This window comes from Clupea harengus, unplaced genomic scaffold (assembly GCF_900700415.2).
Source record: "Clupea harengus unplaced genomic scaffold, Ch_v2.0.2, whole genome shotgun sequence".
NCBI lineage: Eukaryota > Metazoa > Chordata > Actinopteri > Clupeiformes > Clupeidae > Clupea > Clupea harengus.
In genome coordinates, this window is record NW_024880265.1 from 1 (window position 1) to 20,000 (window position 20,000).

A 20,000-nucleotide genomic window follows, 5' to 3' on the forward strand; every position below is an offset into this window, starting at 1 on the left:
ACCTTAAAAATTACAAAGTACACAAAAAAAACTACTCAATTACAGTAACGTGAGTAAAAGTAATTAGTTACTTTACACCTCTGACTGTCACTAATGAAAAAACAACGAAGGAATAATTTTTCAGTGTAATGGATTTAACTCCAGCCCTGGACTTCCCTCATGAACTGACAACATCTAGAAAATGAAGCAATTAAAACTATGAAGGGTTGTACACAAAGATTTTATGAGACCATTAGCCATTAGCATTCCAAGTAGAGAGACCAGATGCACACAGACCAAATGTGGGATGAGTAGTAAATCTGTGTGGGACATGTTACCAGTGCTGAGAGGTAACCAAAAACATAGTTTGACATTTGTATTCTACCCATACTTTGTCCTCTAGTTGATTCCGCACAACATTTAGGCCATAAAATATACAGGCTACATCTTTGGCTGTATGATAGATATAAAAAGATTTGACCATGTCTGCTAAATTTGTGTAAGTTTGTTTTTTGTGACGTAGCAGAACAGCCCTACATCTGCACAGTTTGATTGACGGTCGTTACAGCCTCTTGATGACCACCTTTACTGCTCTCATCCCAGCCATTGGATGAAAGCCAGGCTGTCAGAAACGCTTGGCTATGTTGCATTTGTATGACCCAGGTTGTTGATTTTCACATAGCGCTATTCAATAGAGTAGCATAAACGGCTCATGTGAAGGGTGGGTAAAAGAATGCATCCATACGTTCTGATTTCTGACCATTAAAAAACAAAAAGGAGTGGGCCACCTTGTCAGCACCTTTACTGCTACCAGATCTGCAGACCTTTACTGCTACCAGATCTGAAGACCTTTACTGCTACCAGATCTGAAGACCTTTACTGATTCCAGATCTGGAGACCTTTACTGCTACCAGATCTGAAGACCTTTACTGCTACCAGATCTGAAGACCTTTACTGATTCCAGATCTGCAGACCTTTACTGCTACCAGTCAAACACTAGCAGTTCAACCACCTTTTCTATTATTGGTTTCCCTCTTCCCTCCTTGCCTCCCTCTCTCTCTCTCTCTCTCTCTCTCTCTCTCTCTCTCTCTCTCTCGCTCCCCCTCTCTCTCTTCTCTCTCTCTGGTCTCTGGTATTTGTATCTGTTGCTGTCATGAGATGTGCGGCTTGACCCCACAGAGAGATCATGGGAAATCTCCAGATGTCCACTTTAGATTTGTTTAAGGCAGTAAAAGAGTAATTGTCAGCCATTTTGTTTAGATATCCAGATCTTGCAAAATGAAATAGCTGGAGAGGAGAATGTTAATTGGGCGATGCACAAATACTAGTGTTAAAAACATGCTAAACAAAAAAACAGATCTTAAGATTTTAAAAGAATTCTGTGTATACCCAACGCTAGGCTAAACTGGGGAACCTGACCCCAGAAAACCCTCAAGAAAAAGCCATTTGTCAAAGTTGTGTGTGTGTTTGTACAAATGCATACGTCAATGTTTACTCAAAAGGAGATTGAGGGTCACATACCTGTAATCCATTTCCCTCAGAGCATAACAGCTCCAAAATGTCATATGTCATCGTATGACACAACCACCTTTCTTTGGCATCAGTTTTGTGTTTGTCAGTTTTGATTAGCTGCGTTCCAGATGACGTGTTTGAGATACCCCCGAGGCACATCATACAAACAAACAGAACCAAGACTTCGTAGGAGGTCTACAGTATGGTGGCATTTGCATGCATTATCATTTATTTTCATTTTATTTAAACAAACTTAAGTAGCTTTAACAGTGACAAATACACATTGGGTTCACATATGGCCAAAGATGCTTTTTTCTTTCATATGCATCTTTATTTATGCTATAAATTGTCATTTACTTCCTAATAGAAACACATCAATATGATTACTGTCTGACTGGAGGACAATGGACGCCATTCTCACCATCATGACCAGTGCACTTTATTGGATCACGAAGACGGATGACCAATCAGATGTTCTCATATTGGTGTGTTCAGTCAATACATTACCAATTTTAATGGTGCAGTACCAAACCCTTGCTATTCTTAAACAAATCATCAGGCTATAATCTAACTGACAGGACTGTTCATTATGACAACAGCATATGAATATGGGATATGATAGTTAAAATGATTTAAATAAAAGTTTAACCTACCTGGCTCCAGGACTGCTGGTTGACATTTAGGTTGGGCTTCAGCTAAGGTTTCTCTCGTGTAACTAGGTGTTTTCTTTGACCTCTTGAAACCTTGGCTTACCCTGTGGCAGGGGCGCAGATGGCACTGGGGACGGGGGGGACATGTCCCCCCCAGATTCATAGTGACCCCGATCCGTCCCCAGCACTCTCCCTACGCAAGGCGACAATCATCAGTTAATAACTCTGCACAGCTGATTCGGCGATGTTAGCGTCCCCCCCAGTTCAAAAATCTCATCTGCACCGCTGCCCTGTGGTACAAAGCTTAGGGTCTCTTTAGGTTGTACGTGGCGTGACTAATTGGGAGTGTACCCTACGTACACAGAACAACAGAAATGCAAAGGAATCCAACACACATATATATGATATATGTATATAAACAATGAGTAGATTGTTGATTTGTTGAGTGTTGGACAAATGATGCTTTTCTTCCTGTTACGCCTTATTCCAGGCACAGGAGGACTGTGAATGTGATGATTTAGTGAGGCCTGTGTGCACTGCATCTCACTACATGCTTCACTAATGTGAACATATAGCCTAGCTAATGGCATACTGTTACACAGCCATTTGCTCAAATTACGCCCCCACCACCCCCTCTCTGCCCTAACCCCCTTTACTTCCTCTCTGTCTCATTTGAAAGTAATCTGAATCAGCACCGTCTTCACTTCATGAAGAACTACCTCTCTGGCCTTTGGACATGTAAACCTACTTCAGCGGTCTAAAATGGAAAAGATTCTGGTCTTGTGTCTTGTGCTGTGGGGCTTTTGCATTACGCGAGGAGCCTGCTTTGATGTGTGCACATAATGATGGCCAGCACAAAGCTCTGTTGATGCAGACTCAGTTTACAGAGAGTTCAGGGCTGTCACTGGGGTTGGGTGGGGGGAACTGATCCAGCAGGAGATGGAGGGCTTGCTCAGGGCAGTAATATACACAGCAATTGAGTTACCCTCCGTACAATGGGGGCAGTTTCATGCTCTTAATCTTACTTTGGAAATAAAGGCACCATATACTAGTGTCAAACTCCCCTTTATTCCAGGGTGGTGAATTCATTGAAATTGAACTATTTGTTCGTTATACATTATTTAAGTTCTGAGCTCAGAAGTTCTAGACCTGGTTTGACCTATATTTGTATATAAAACTTTAATTTTATAATAAATATACCATTTATTACTCTTTTATTGCTCATTTAAATCACATTACTGTGGAAGTAGATGCCGCTGTTTGCATTTTACTATTCAAAAGAATTCCTAGTGTGGGGAAAAAAAACTACCACCGTAAAACAGTCGTTTGATTTGTAGTTTGGAACTGTTGTGTACATTTTATGACCTGAGAGCCCTTCCTTTTGATGCTCACTTCTCTTACACTCAGAAAGTTACCATGCCGGCCTGTAGTCTTTATCTTGATTGGCTGAGGGAGGAGGACAAGGCGAGAAGGCAGTGAGTGAGGTAACCCAGGCGTTCCCTTCTGTAGATGGGCAGGAGGAGAAGAGCACAGTCCCTGACACAGTCAAGGACCCCGTTCAGCTCTAACCAAAACTACAGACCTGCTCTCCATTCTTTTCATTTTTGGTATAATAAGAACTTATGTTAGAGGTGGCTGCTGGGCTTTTTTTCCTAAATTAGACATCAAACTTTTCCCCCCCCTTCCCTAAGCATACCATATGTTTGTCAGCACATTCCGCTTCGTTGTCAAGGAAACTACGGTGGGCACGACAGGGGCAGGTGGTTCCAGGGATGTAGAGTGGAGTCGGATGGTTCTCTATGCCTTGTGTGCATGTAAACAGTGAACCGTAGCCACAGGTTTGTCGTCCCGGTAGAAAGGAATGCTTAGAACTGGGAGAACCACTCTATCCTCTCTTCTGCTTCTGCTATGCAGCAACAGACAAGTAAGTTTCCCAAGTTTTCTCACGATTCTGTGATTTTATTTGAAGTTGTTGTTTGTCAAATTTTGTTCTGTTCTGGGACATAAGTACAAAATAATTAACGACCAAGGAAGCACTTCAGACTGGCGGCAGCCTTAACGACACTCTTGATGTGCTGTTTACATTGACCTCGAGTTACTGTTCAATGATAAATAAAATAAAAGATGCACAACTCTTTCGACTTAGAGTTGTTATTTAGTTCTTATTTAGATAAACATACTTTTCACTTTTAAAATGTCTAGTCTTAAATGTGTCTAAGTATGTCTATTGATTTTGAAGTACTGAACATCGGATGACGCTTACTGTAAATTATTGTCAATGATGAGTCCTGGTTTTATGTAAAGTGCTCTTTTTTTGTGACAGAACAATATATTATTAATATAATAATATCACTGTAAGAGTAGATTTCAGATTTTCATGACACTGGTACTTTTGTAGAAAGTAAAAAGCGCTATGGTGATTTACAGTGGAAAATGTATCCTGTCAAACCATGCCAGTGGCTACCAAATTCACGTGTTTGCCTTGCGGCATTTTGTGTTTGTTTTGCCAGAGCTCATTAGTAATGTCTTTCTCTGTTTGTTCTGTCTTTGTCCTTGGAAAGGGCTCTCTGCTGCCTTTCATCTGAGAGGGGTGTGCCTTTCTGTTGTGAAAAAAGTAAAATTTCCCACCAATATTTTTTACTTGGTTGAGGTATACTGAAGGTTTTGGCATGGGGTTTTATATCTAAAGGTTGCATAATGTTTAAGGTAATCAGGTTCACCATTCCTTAATCCAGTTTAACAGAAAGCAGCTGTAGATCACACATTTTTCTAGGAAGGATAAAAAGAAAGTCAATGTATGCAGCCATAGGTATGGAGCCACTGGAGAATCTTACAACAGCAAAGATCTCGTTTGTAACAGAAGTAAAAAAATAAAACATTCTGTGAAGGAGGTTATAGAGATACCTGTGAAGATGAGCGACACTTCATTCGTGGAAAGTTGTGCTATACAGTATGCGAGACACAATGTTATCATAAATCAGTGGGCTCCAGGAAACGGTTGTGACATTTGTTTGATTCTTTACAGAGGTACTTCCTGGGTAAAACTCCAAATGAACATCTGATTTGTTCAATATTTATCTTCTGACATAAAATAGGAGGAAATGGAGATGGGGCTGTTCCACCTATCATGGCATCTGGCGAAAGTGAGCTCCCCTAAAAGTCTTGAGCAGGACATCTATCATCAAACCTCCAAACTCTTTGAAACAAAGCCAGATGACCTATGATAATATAATGACATACAGTATTACATAGACATAATATCTGATCTATACATTAAATATCTGCTGATCTAAACAATAAACATGTCATGGGGAACGTAGCTAGATCTGAGGAAAAAGCTTGCGTTAAGATGGGCAGTGCTGCTTTATTCCAGCTGCAGTGTCAATTGACTTTGGACCGCAGACAGGAGGGCTGTTTGCCACACAAACCCCCAAAGGGACCTTGATTTATTGTTGTTTCAAACAACACTAATCTGTGGGAAGTCAAAGCACCACATATGGCACTTGAGTGAGGATTGGCACTTCTGACCACTTCATGCTCCGCAGTTGTTTGTAAACTTGTTAATTCTACTGTGTGATAGATGGAACAAAAACAAGACACACATTTGAATGTTGTGATATTTAGAGGTATTCAGTCAGCCATGCCACAGAGTAACCTTGTTACTGGGATTTTGAATCAACTATGTTTGGCAGCAGGGTTACTTTCATTTCCGTGCACTGCCATCTTGTGATATATTCATTAAATTAACATTGAACAACTAAATAACAGCAGATTTGTCCATTTATTTGCCTAATAATTCTATTTCTTTCGAAACCATCGGTGCTGTGCCTCATGTTTGACAGACAAACCCTATTGTAGTTTCTTTCCGTTTTGAGCAGTCACTGAAAACAACCACGGCTTCTTCTGGTCCCATTCCAGATTACCACTAGCTACCATTACTATTATTATTATTAATGCTCATCTAAAATTGCCACTGCTTTTTAATCAACTGGCTTTAGGAAGTGGGTCTGCATCACTCGCTTATGCCTCTCAGCACCAGCCCTTAGTCCACCATAGGAGCCATTTTACAGTTTCATTATTAGCTATTAAAGCACTCCCAGTAATAAGGTGAATGCTTCTGGCATCATTCATCTGCTGTACTCACACTGACTAAGCTTTTCCAATCAGTTGCTTCTAGGTGCTGCATGGTCTTGGTTAGAGTTCAAGGTTACCTTGCCTTTGTGATCACTGCACCGAGTTGCTGGAAGAGCCAGCCAGTAAACATTCAGACTACCCGCCTCTCCATCTTTATTTATAAATAAAAACCTTACCTTTTCCTTTCCTTTGCACTCAGTGTGTAACTTCACAACAGAGGCCTGCTAATGTGTTGATATACGTTATGGGTGGTGTGTTGTACTTTTGTATCAGTATCCATTGCCCATACTCATTTATGTTTATATTTGCACAGCACTTTGGTCTACTGAAGGCTCAATTTAAACAAGTTTACCCACAGTAAACGTATGAATTAGAAAAGCCATTATACCAGAAATGAAATTATGCAAGTCCTGTTTACATGTCTACAAGTTATGTGTTCGTGAGAGGAGAGTGTGTGTGTGTGTGTGTGTTTGTTTGTTTGTGTGTTCTAGTGTTTGTGACTGATGTCATTGCATTGCTGTAGGTGATGGGCTCGGCTCTTGACACGCTCATAAACTTGCGAACTGAGTATTGGAAAAAATGCAATGACTCGTTATCAACTCAAAGGGCCACAGAAAAAACACAAACTGGTGAGTGTTCTGAGATATTTTTTAAGTTTTTAAGTTCCACACCATAGTGAAACAGTTTGCACTCCAGCAGTACTAATGCATAACTATTCTCATAATAAATCAAATGTTCTAATAAGGGCTGAATTAAAGCTAATTCTGCCTTGCTAGGAATCTTCTGCAATGGGACTTTTGACATGTTTGTCTGTTGGCCACATTCAACCCCTGGAAATGTCTCCGTCCCCTGTCCTTCCTACCTGCCCTGGATCAGTTCAGGTTAGTCTCACAACCCTTTAGTGCAAACATTTACTCACATAACTGTTTCAGGGTCAGCATTAATAACATTAAATGCGCTTGCCTGGCCTCGCACTCCTTGATATAGTTGAAAAACATTAGATGTTATGTGTGGTCTGTGTTGCATAAGTGATTCTTTTTTCCATCTCTTCGCAGATGGTTCAAGGAAAGTGCACATGGAGTGTTTGCCGAACGGTAAATGGCGTACCGAGGACAACACTACCATGGTGTGGCGGGAGAAAACAGAGTGTGAAGATCATCACTTCTACAAGTCAGAGGTGCTTTGTCTGACTCTACCGGAACATGTGCTTGGCATCCAGTGCTGTCCCTAAATGCTCCCAGAACATGTTTCACAAGCTTCCAACATGCCAAATATCACTTTTAGATGATAGCCTGAGCCTTATCTGAGAACAAAACCAGGAATTCCTAGTAGAAAAAAAACATTCTGCTTGCTAATGTATGAATCTGGAAACTCTGTGATCTAAAACAATAATGCACATCCATGTAATCTGCCTAACGAGGCCTGCCTATGCGTAACCCAGTGTGTCCAATCACACAGGATGCTGAGCTGGCCCGTCATTCCATACTGAGGACCACCACCATAGTCGGATACTCACTGTCTCTCTCCTCCCTCATAATTGCTGTCATCATTATGGGGAATCTGAGGTAAGAGCACAATGCCTTTCTAATCAGTCTCAGGCGGCATGACATCCATTGTAAACACTGCCTCCAGTTTCCAGTCTGACCATGGTACGCTGGCTGGCAAAGATACTTTTATAGATAATTATATATACCTGTTTTGAGCTGTATTGATGCCAAGGGTTAAACAGTGCAGATATGATTTACTGAGAGTGAGTGTTGCACAGAGAAGGAATACATTCATTGTGCATTTATCACTAATTTAAAAACTTTACAAGGCCAGCTTATTGGATTCCACTGTATCATTAGTGATCTTAATCAAATCCCATTCTGTTCTCAGTGATGTCATCCATTAATCTCATCAACTTTACTTCAGATATGAAAGACTTCACCTCACCTTTTTTCACAGGAAGCTTCACTGTACACGGAATTACATCCACTTGAATCTCTTTGTGTCATTCATATTGAGGGCCATGGCAACGATCACGCACACAATCGTGTCAACAGCAATGGCTTCCAATTTTCCCAGTGATGAAATGGGGTGGAACACCTACTCAAACTCAACGGTACTGTAACTGTACTGCAAATGTCTACTGTAATTTGTTCATTTGTTACAGAGACCCTTAAAGTCCCAGAAAGATGATATTTAATTATCTTGCATGCACAAGTATATTATCTTGTGGGAACCAATTATGATCTTGTGCGCACAAGACACAAAATATCACCTTATGGGACATGGGATGGGGATGGGGATGGGGATCTGTAACTTGTACAAAACATGATCTGTAAGACTAGTCTTGGATTCTTACATTTACTTCACATGATTTTTGAGCTTTTTTATAGCCCTTGTACTGTAATTTCTTACATCATAAAGTATAATGTAAGACACCACTCTTAATGTGCAACAGAGTACTGGACACTGTACATCTGCAACCCTTAGCCTAATTATCGAGATCAGTAGTATTATCTAAAGGGTATCTCAATGTTAGGCTAATACATTTGAACTTTAACAAGGGCTATGTAAAACCCAGAGTGACCATGTTTTAAAGCTGAAGTCTCTGAATTCAAATGATTGACACCCCCTTAGATCGCTGTGATCTGCAAGGCGTCCCGAGTGTCCATGGAGTATTTTGTTGGGTGTAATTTCTTCTGGCTGTTGGTGGAGGCGATATTTCTCCACACTCTACTCTTCACCGCTGTGCTGACAAAGCGGAGGCTGCTGAAACGATACATGCTCATTGGATGGGGTAGGTGTTCCAGGGCGGTCCCTGCTGAAACGATACATGCTCATTGGATGGGGTAGGTGTTCCAGGGCGGTCCCTGCAGTTTCTAGTTTTTCAACGCAGACCACTGTATATTTTTTCTGGCGGTTGAAGATGATTAAAATTCTAGCTTTCTGTATGTGATTTCATCACATGTTTTTCTAACTCCTTGCCATAGATCAAAGCCTGACAGCATGTCTTTATGTTTTTGTTGTAGGCACTCCTATGGGCTTCATATTGCCATGGATTGCAGTAAAAGCACACTATGAAAACATACAGTAAGAACTTTGCTGTAATTCTGCTGCATGCTACTTGTGTGGAATTCATAATCTCACGGAAGAACTTTTCACACCAACACCTCGCTGTGCTGTACATGAGGAGTTTGTATAAGCACTGACCCCTGTGAATAGTATACAAAGCAATAGAGCAAACTAGTGCATACTTCACTTCACATGTACTGTACTGTACTTCACACTACACAGAGCCCCTATAACACCCATCGGTCATGGGTGTCTCTGTTTAGGCTGAGGGACCCGACACATTTACACTGGTTATGAAATATTAGTGGAGGCCTTGACATCATACGGTGATGGACAACAACAGCGGAGACAACCTTAACAGAAAACGTACGGTAGCCTATGCTGGAGGGGGTTGTTTAAAAGCATATGTGTCGTGATTTATTGTAATTCATGTGGTCTTTCCTTTTGAAGCTGCTGGGTTAACAGTAACAAGCTGATCTGGTGGATAATAAAGGGACCTATAGCACTAGCCGTAGTGGTGAGTTGAAACCATTTCATCCCAATTCTGCATCCCATGTCCCATGTCCCTGTGTCATTTCATCCTTTATGCTGCCAAACACCATCCCCAATAAGCTGTGTCTTACCAACAGCACAAAATGAAATCTGTAAGAAATCATAAACCTTTTACTTATTATATAACTACCACATGCTTTAACCACAGCGATACCTCAGCACCTATTAGAAATATCTACAAAGAACATTGGCCTGTCCAATAAATCTGCATGTTATAAATGCCGCAATGCCTTTTGCCACTGTAAGATATGACAGTACATGTATGACCTAGTTTTTGGAATGCCAGTGATTTCACAGTTCCTGCCCCTTGTTATCTTGCTACACGTGATGCTGTACAGGATTAGTTACACACTATCATGAGCCTGTCCAGTTAAACGGCTCTAATGTCTGCGGAGAATCCGAAAATCACAAGAACACAGAAAACTCTGCATCGCCACTGCATGAAAAAAAAAAAAGTGTTGCATGCTGAAATTTGTCATGATTTTCTGGGCTGACTAACCTGGTGCCACCTCCAGAGTACTGAAACATCTGCAGCAGTCTTCTGAGTTCATGATTAGGAATGCATTTCACTAAGTGCTTTAAAAAATTGAATGAGCACAGCATACTGAATATTAAATTGTCTTGCAACATTTTGCCCTAGGTGATTTTTTGCATTTTCCTGAAAATTCTGAAACTCCTGCTGTCAAAGTTGAAAGCGGACCAGTCGCAATTTACTGACTACAGATACAGGTATGGCCACATCTCAACGCATACAGCACTGTATATATGTACTTATGAATGTATGGATGAAACCTATTTTGACATGCTTTCACATGGTTCCTCAGCTTAGCCAGAGCAACTCTTGTACTGATCCCACTGTTAGGGATCCATGAGGTAGTCTTCAACCTTGTCACAGATGACTACATGGACATGAGACAACGTTACATTCGCAACTTCATCAACATGGTTCTCAGCTCTTCTCAGGTAGGAAGGCCAAAGACAGGCCAAAGATGACATGCCACTTCTGAAACGATAAATAAATATGCACATTAGTGGCTGAGTTCAATTCATGGAGGATCGTATTCTACCTGTGAGTACAGTCAGGGTTAGCTTTTTCCGTTTCAACATCATGCTATCTTTGTCCTCCTCTTAGGGCTTTGTGGTGGCTGTCCTCTACTGTTTTCTAAATGGAGAGGTGAGGTTGTTCATCTGCTTGTCATATAAAGAGATACGAAAGGACAAATTACCCTAATGTAATATTAAAAACAATGGCTCATAATCAACCTGTCCGTGTGATGGAGTACTTTGTTGTCTCACTTATCCAAAATGACTTATTGCTGGAGGTCTGTCTTTGCAATCAATACACATTAATCTTCCTCCAGTATCTTTTTGTTGTAATGCCTTAGCCTACATGGATGGTGCACGAAACACGATGCCCTGTAGATAAGCTAAGAGTGTCACCCCTTTTTTGCCTAGATGTTGTGCTACCTTTAAATGTAATGCCTTGGCCTACATACAGACATGATGCACTGAAGATAAGCTAAGTGTGTCACATCTTTTTTTGTCCCATAGGTGAGGGCAGAGCTGAAGAAGAGGTGGCAGGTGTTTGCCTGCGCCCAGCAAGTGGACGTGGACATGCGCAACTGCTTTCAGGGCATCCACCCCAAATACCTGTGGAAGTGCTCCCAGAGGCCCGCGGTGGGCCAGTCCTCTGCAGACCACAGCGAGACCTACCAGGAGGGCGGCGCCCAAACGTACACCCACCTCCTACAGGTGCCGGCGCAGTCCGGGAGGAACAACCCGTGGGCCGGACGGGCCACGGCCCTGGAGTTCTACCCGCGGAGGAGCCTCTCGAGCAGCGATGGAGAGATGACGCACGGGGAGACCATGGAGGAGATCCTGGAGGAGAGTGAGTTTTAACTGACGTCGTGAAAGCCCTCCATATTGCCTATGACTGACTAAATGATTAATGGTTGTATAAAGGTTCGGAATTGGTTGATTATTTGAAATTGTATAGTGTCTATCACCAATGTAAATCTGTACAGTTCCCAGTGTGCTGGCAAAGTGCTGAATATACATATGTTCTATGTTCACATATCTACTGTATATACAGGAATAAGGGTCATAAATGAGATCTATAAATGATAAATGAGACACTCTCAGAAATGTGGGGCTGATCAATGATGTTAGGCATTTCAAGGTTAATTTCATTCTTTGACAGATCATCATCCCTTTGATAGTACCATAGAGTTAAAATGAACAGAATGAATCATGGATCTGCTAGCTTGCTTGATAAATGCTTCCTCGCCTGCTTTTTTGTGAAATCTGTTTTTGTGCATTTATGTGCACTTAATACTCTAAGACTTAAAACTGTGGATTGCCATCCTGAAAGTCGTAGCCATACCTGTTAGATAGACGAGATTGTCCCTAGCTGACCTTTGACCTGTGTTGTAATGACCCTTGTAATGACATTTTTTTTGATGTACGTAATAAGTCACTCTTGTACAAGATAACCATATATAATGTTGCTGCCTCAGATGTAAATGTACTCTTGCAACTATTGTTCAGTATTATTACCAGTAAAACAACGACAGACCCCCATTCAATGATAAGCATATGGGGCTTGCAACTGCCATGGATAGTCAGTGTTGTTCATTTAAGAAGGAATTACTGTATAAGTGATCAGTGCCACACTGATCATGAGATGTATAGGTTTTTTATATTGATCTGTGTACAGACGTGATATAGTATTACAACAGTATATTGTGTAACCTGGATACAAAAGAGTTTATTGTGAAGAATAATATGCGTTGGGATATTGGAAGCATTTGTATCGTGGATATGTGCTCTGTGAAAAATAATTAATGTTCTTGTATGCAAAAAAATTAAAGAATGGAATATTCATATGAATATAAGTATGCTATAAATGCTTATGACTAAGAATGCTAATGAGTATGGCAATTGTACAGAAATGATAAACATTTTGAAAGAGCTGTTTTACAACTGTTTAAGAATATACTGTTTATCATTGTTGTAAAGTGCATGACATGTTTTAATCACAGAAACAGACCTCTATATCACTTTCAGTACAATGCATGCTTGAACTATAAAGATCATTACCATCATTATCATTCAAAAGGGGAGTTACAGAAAATCATGAAAGTTTACAACCTGAAGAAAAAAAGCTGTCTATTGTTTGAAAATAAAATATATAATAAATAAAATACTTCTGTCAGTGGTTTCGCCATTTGTCTCCTCAAATGTGATGTGTTCAGATGAAACTCTACTGCTTCTTTTCTTTTAGCCTCTCTTGGACTTTTTGGGGCTCGTCGAACTGGATCAGCCTCAGGATGTTCTTGTTGTCCATGATCCCTTGAATGAACTCGCCTTCTGTTAACTTATCTGCAAATGAAAAACAACAACAACAAAAAATACAAACAATCAGAGTTTTACATTTGGAAATGGGTGAGATGTCAGGCAGACATCTGTTCATAGTAACCAAAGAACAGATGGTTTGACATAAGATAGTGTAAGGAATTATAGTACATTCTGCCCGAGAACATGAGAAACATGGCAAAATATCTGCTGCGACCATACCATACATATGGTCATCAGAATCTCCCCAGTGGCAATCTTATTATGCAAACTCTTATTAAGGGCAATTAACGATCGAAATCAGTCCAGTATTGAGATAGAAAGCTATAAATCAGTCCAGTATTGAGATAGAAAGCTATAACCGGTAATGTAAATGCAAATGTAATGCCACGGGGCAAGCATATGTGTCAAAGTAAACCGCTTGGTTTCATCACTGACAGGCTCATAATGTTATTATACGTGTCTAACAACATGAAAAGGATCCCTACAGAGATAGACCTGTGTCTGTGTACCTCAATTACTGTAAAGAAACTGTAGAAAATGGCTGCTTCTACAGTCAGCGGTTTATCTTGACGCGGATGCATGCCCCATGGGATTACATAGTTTAGATGTTTTGCGGTTACCAGTTATAGCTGGATCGATTTCAATTGTTTTTGTCCCTAGTAACAAGTTGGACACAAAAAGATGTAAAAATAGGGCCCAGGTTAAAACATCCTGATGTTTTCCTTTAACAATTGAAAGATCTACGTCCTAGTACTGCCATAGCACCTGGTGTAAGGAAATTAACAGAGGTGCAAGTAACAGCAACCAATTGTAGTGTGGAAATGGGGTTTGGCCATTGAGAACCATCTCAGGCAAAAGGACACAGAAACTTAATTATCATACAGAAAAACATAAGGTTGTCAGTTATTTGCATGAAAAGACTTGTTCGTTTACATTAAAAGGCCGTTGGGGAAACTTAAACAGTATATAATTGTCAGACTTTAATCAGACTTTAATTACAGTATATGTGGCTTTACTTCAAAAATATTTGTTGTTTGTTGTCTAAACTTCCTGTGTACTTCATTACTGTGTCTATAAAGACCGTCTAAAGACTGAATTAAGACTGATTGCTGCATCAAATCCAAGAAACGTATGCTAAAATTATAATAGTGATGTAATTTGAAATTCTCCTGATAGGCCAGTATTGTACATAAATTAATCTTACCATTTTCTTTCTTCCCGAAGAAGAACCAGATTTTATCTGCTCTCTTTTCAGGGGTATTTTCATCCTCGGGGAGAATTTTCTGGTCTTCTTCGGAGATCATACGAAATATTGACTGCCACAAAATGAATAGAAAGCAACCATAGTAAACTTAGTAATGCAAAAAAGCAAACGTCACAAGGACTGCATGACAGCAGCAATGGGGAAAGAAGAACAAGGTATGAAAACCCAAGTTCTCCATTTGAGTAAAATAAGCCTCTCAACATCATTAGAAACGTAAACACCCTTAGCCATATGAACAAGCAACATTCAACTATCTTCATCATCATCATCATCATCATCACCATTACCTTCACCATCATCATCATCATCATCATCATCATCATCATCATCATCAATACATTTAAACCACTTTCCATCCTACCCTGACAATCTCCTGGATCTCATTCTTGGTGATGCTGCCGTTGCGGTCTAAGTCATACAGAGCGAAGGCCCACTCCAGCTTCTCCATGGTCTTGCCCGACGAGGTAAGATGCAGAGCCACTATATATTCCTTGAAGTCCAGTGTCCCGTCGCTGTCCTGGTCGAAGCTGCGGAAGACGTGCTGGGCATACGCCTTGGGGTCGGCGTCAGGGAAGAAGGTGGCGTAGATGTTCTCGAACTGCTGCTGGCTGATGCGGCCCGTGGGGCACTCTTTCAGAAAGGTCTGGTACCAGGTGTAGAGCTGCTCCTCGGTGTACCTGGTGTTCAGCTTCAGATCCTCCAGCACCTCTTTTGAGAGAGCACAACTCTTGCTGTTGCCCATGCTTTGATGTGTGTGTGGGTGTGTGACTGGAGACTGATGATGATACCCTCTGAGCCGTGCCTAAGTGGACAGAGTAAAAGCAGGGTGCTCTGCTTAAATGCCTGAATATTTATACCCTGTTTTGGATTAGAGGCTGGTCATATGTCGGTCTGTGATTTAATGGGACTACACTGCTGGATATTTCTCATGTCAATGACCACGATATATCAAAAGCACTTATATCCCAACATAGATGGACTTACCTGGCTTAGCGGACAGCAGGGGACCAACAGTGATCTCACTTAATTCAATCTAATGGAATTGCCACAAGGGATCACATTGTGGTATAGGCCTAAGTGATTTTTTGTTGACAATATGTTGGCCAGTATGTTTCCCTTAAGAACCATGACATTCTCAGAAAAAAGTTATTTATAACCATTAAACCTTATTATCCAGATTTCTACGTATCCGGCAAGCCAGTGCCTGACAGAGTACACAGCATGAGGAATGGATTGAATAATTTGAATTGCATGGTTGCCTAAAAATGCCAAAAATGAAATACAGGACTCACAATCCATTCAGTGGCATCTATAGTAGCCTATACTGTTGACAATTAGTCAAGGTATTATGTGATGTTAATGGATTGGTTGCTTTGCACATGATTACGTACGACCTGTAGCCGGGTTCAAACCGCCCATGCCGTCTACCAATTGCATCGCAGCTGGAATTGAGCAGAGGTTACCGATATGGTTTTGAGTCCCTTATATTTCTCCCATTGCTTCGCAAGAGTTTCACAGAAGAAACGTAACGATTCATACAGATCATAGCTACTGTAGCCGCCGGAAGTTATTATGGAAGGGTATTCAATTAACGCAGAAACTATAACAGAGCGTATTGGCTACATCACTCGCGTACAGAGTTTCAGCGCTTGCCATCGCTTGCACAGGTAATGGGAAAATTATCGCCATCGATGCACCTCTGATGCCTACGGCCGAATGTGTACATTTGACTTGTTAGCGATGTGTTTAGGCTACTGCACATAATCTAACGTTTGCGAAAAAGATGCTGATCTTGTTTGTAGATACATGGTAGCACCCTTAATACCCGCCTTAAACAACATTGAAAATAATTGTTGGATGCATTATAGCTATATCAGGTTTCCACGAACCAGGCATAAATGTCTCTGTGCTTGTTTTGCTTTCGAGGAAAATGTTAGCACAATGTCTTTATAGCGCGCCAGAGTAGGAAGTATTTAACCTGTTGCGTCAGTCGCGCAGTATTCTGGGAAATGTAGTTACTGAAATACATAAATAAAACTGAATTGTCACAAGCAATGAAACTGTTATATTAGGTGCATTCTTAATACAAATGTATCTCTTGTGTGATTCGGTGAATTTTCAATAAAAATGAATGTCTTGCTTGATTAAGTGCATTCTTAATAAAAATGTATCTCTTGCTTGTCCAACAGCAAGGCACTGAGTGACGAAGAGAACAAGAAGGTGTTTGGGAAATGCAACAACCCCAATGGTCATGGCCACAACTACAAAGGTAAGACATGAATGTAAGGGTAGTCGATTAGTAGCTCTTCCAAAAGAAAAAAAAAGACAATTGGAATGACTGCTGCCTCTAAACTTTTTTTTGTTTATTGCAGTGGAGGTGACTGTGCGTGGAAAGGTAGGTCAAATAACAGTCAGTTTTTTTTCCCCACAGTAATACTTAAAGGATATCTGAATGTGAGATTACCTTTTTAATTTTGTTAACTTAGTAGAAACAGTGAATGTTGGTTGCATTCACAGATAGCAAACCCTTTACATGTATGAATTATGATACATCAATGAAAGATCTAATTTTGGGATGTACATCTGAACAGATTGACAGAAGAACAGGGATGGTGATGAATCTAACAGACCTTAAGCAGTATATTGAGGTAAGACCATAATCACAAAGGCACTCACTTATCAAGTTACGTTACCATACGCCTATTTACAAGTAACATTCCTTTTGTAATGCGTATATGCATGGATGTAAATGTCCAATTTCACCCCTACACTTTGGTATATAGGAGGCCATAATGATCCCTCTTGATCATAAGAACTTGGACAAAGATGTGCCTTACTTTGTTGATGTAGTCAGGTGAGAGTCATTCAAACACCTTGAAACTGGTCATTGTTATACTATGTATTTTTATTTATAAATATACATATATATTCATGCAATGTTTTGTAAACCTTTGTTACCCCATCTTGCAGCACCACAGAAAATTTGGCGGTGTACATCTGGGATAGTTTGGTAAAGCTTCTGCCACCCAACCTCCTCTACGAGATCAAGATGCACGAGACGGACAAAAACATAGTTGTGTACCGCGGCGAATAGACCACGCACACGTGTGTGTGTGTGTGTGTGTGTGTGTGTGTGTGTGTGTGTGTGTGCCACCTCAACTCTCCTCCACCCATCCCTCGGTCATTGAGAACACCCAATGTCTGCACACGAGGACCTCCGTCTCCCTGCTACAAGGCTGAACTGCAGCGCTGAGTGCCCTGTGTGGCGGAGTCCCCAGCAGCCAGGGCTGGGTTGGATTAGTGTAAACCTTCAGGTATACCGCCTGGTCAAGGACCAGTGTGTTCAGATTGATCCTTTTGAACAAGAGGGATTATATTACCCTGTGTGAGATTATCCCCCCCCCCCCCCCCCCCTCTCCAACAACTCTCCAATCCCCACAGCTAATTAAAAGTGCTTGTACTTTCCCAGAGCTTTTTAGAGAACTAAAACAAAATAAAGTTAGTGAAATTGGAAAACGATACTCGATGCTTATGGTTTAATTGTGATCCTTATATGTTGCAAATGGAAAAATCTCCTTTGGGACACAAGAGGGTGCTATAGGAGTTTTGGTTTCCTAATGATGCTCAGACCAAAATTAACTTGAGTATGCTTAAGCGAATATAGGGCTGTGTGTATTAATGTTAATGTTATTTTTTACATCAATTGCAATTCTGTGCCTTATTTCAGGGAGATTTTTTAAAACTTTGAATGTGTATAACTGAATCTTATGTTTTATAGTTGCTAAAGTCTACAACAGTACTTAACGTGTCCCTCATCACCAATCTGCTGACATATCTCATCATTTATATTGTGGTTGAGTGAGTGTATGTGTATGGCTCTAGTTTTAGAAATTGAACACAACCCTAACCCTAACGGCCCGTTGTGATTTATTGCGATAGCTGTGTCTGAGGCCTGTGCTTTTGTGGGGGTAGCATGCAGAAAAAATAACAAATGTCTGAAGATGCATCATCCTTTCAAACATAAGGATTACATACATCAAGTCAGTAAATCTTTATGTCTGTAAAATACCTCGCCTATGAGCCCTGGAACTCCCTTTAAAATTGAACAGACAGTTCACAGATGTGAAAGTATATTATTTTGCCATCCAAGTATTATGTAATGTATTTGTGAATGATTTCATATTACATTCTCTGCTGGAAAAAATATATAGACAATGTAAAGAGATTCATGGATGTATTTGATATGGTGTTTGAGGCCAGATAATGGTGTTTTATAATGATTTTATGATATCTGGACTGATTTGTGAAAGGCACACAACTTCAATATCCCTCAGTTGAACATTCATGTTTAAAATGCCTAATGACATTAGGGTTACAACACAATCTTTGACTAGAGGCTACTATTCAGATTATCGATACATTATGAATTCAATAATTGTTATCAGTAGGTTATCAACAGTTCCTGCAGTGAAACTGCAACATTTAGATGGAACGGCCACGATTTAAACTGTCCCATAAGTTCCTAAGGCGTATCTGAAGTCGTAACTCATGCATGCGGAGGGGACAAAGCTTTGTGCAGAGACACAAGGATGTGCCCACACAGTCCTTTAATCACTCAAATTCCACTAGCATGGGTCACCACTACTCCAGCGAACCCATAGACCCTCATAGTGCTCAGTGAAGATGACATCACATGTCTCGCCCTTTAATACAGAGACCGGCAATTACGTGCAGAATCGAAAGGAGTGAAATGATATCAATCATGGGGTAAGAACCTGTCATTAGTCTATCCCCTCGTGAAAAATACTTGGATAATGCTTTCCTAAAATGATAATCAGGTTAATGTTATGATGAAAGCGTGGCAAGCAGGGGCTTGCCTTCCCTGTGTGTTCTCATGTGTCCAGTGTCCAGTGTGTATGTCTTCGTCGCAAGCCCCTCAATTCATGGGGTTGACGTCACCTTTCACGAAGCCCCTGTGCCAGCTGATCTCCAGTCAGTGTGTCACCGCCGCTACACTGCCACGAGAATATCAGAGACATTTTCTTTTTTTTTTTCTCCTGGTGGGAAAAATCTTTTTTTGGAGACAGGAGTGAACAAGATGCTGATAGCTGTCCAGATACATGCTGGTTATCTTTTAATGTGCGCTGCGCCCCCCAAAACAAAAGGCCCATTCTTCAGAGGAAAAGGGCAGCGTTCCAGGAAGCGCATTCTTCGCATGTAGGACTGCAGCTGTCCAGCCTTCAGGCCCTCTTGCAATAAAGCACCATCAGCATCCATCTTTTTATCCCCTAATACAAAAACCTGTTACCAAGGCTTTGTAAACCTCATGAATAGGGCCGGGATATAAAGCATGCATTTACAGTCGGTTTAATTTCCTTGGCTGCTGTTTGTCAGTGCGAACAGCGCACATAAATCAACCCTTGGACAAGTTTCAACACTGGCACTTGTATCAACACATTAATTTGATATAAATCAATATGCCTGTTGACCTC

At 40.8% G+C, this 20,000-nt stretch overlaps 3 protein-coding genes across 3 annotated transcripts; 2 read left to right on the forward strand and 1 right to left on the reverse strand.

Moving 5' to 3' along the window:
- Positions 1–3,584: 3,584 nt before the first annotated feature.
- On the forward strand, positions 3,585–10,880 carry LOC122131735 (glucagon-like peptide 2 receptor). The gene is made up of 11 exons (XM_042706393.1): positions 3,585–4,065; positions 6,799–6,904; positions 7,052–7,156; positions 7,331–7,452; positions 7,734–7,840; positions 8,223–8,379; positions 8,901–9,060; positions 9,293–9,353; positions 9,786–9,852; positions 10,528–10,616; positions 10,712–10,880. Exons 1-11 carry the CDS (start codon positions 4,003–4,005, stop codon positions 10,878–10,880), a joined length of 1,206 nt encoding a protein of 401 aa, XP_042562327.1. The 5' UTR covers positions 3,585–4,002.
- Positions 10,881–12,634: 1,754 nt separating this feature from the next.
- On the reverse strand, positions 12,635–15,800 carry rcvrnb (recoverin b). Its single transcript, XM_042706394.1, has 4 exons — positions 15,493–15,800; positions 14,870–15,310; positions 14,449–14,560; positions 12,635–13,268 (listed from the first exon to the last, which is right to left on the reverse strand). The coding sequence occupies exons 2-4, from the start codon at positions 15,248–15,250 to the stop codon at positions 13,150–13,152; spliced, it is 612 nt and encodes a 203-aa protein (XP_042562328.1). The 5' UTR covers positions 15,251–15,310; positions 15,493–15,800; the 3' UTR covers positions 12,635–13,149.
- A 130-nt stretch (positions 15,801–15,930) lies between these two features.
- On the forward strand, positions 15,931–17,915 carry pts (6-pyruvoyltetrahydropterin synthase). Its single transcript, XM_042706395.1, has 6 exons — positions 15,931–16,175; positions 16,698–16,777; positions 16,881–16,903; positions 17,100–17,156; positions 17,292–17,362; positions 17,479–17,915. The coding sequence occupies exons 1-6, from the start codon at positions 16,081–16,083 to the stop codon at positions 17,600–17,602; spliced, it is 450 nt and encodes a 149-aa protein (XP_042562329.1). The 5' UTR covers positions 15,931–16,080; the 3' UTR covers positions 17,603–17,915.
- Positions 17,916–20,000: the final 2,085 nt, after the last annotated feature.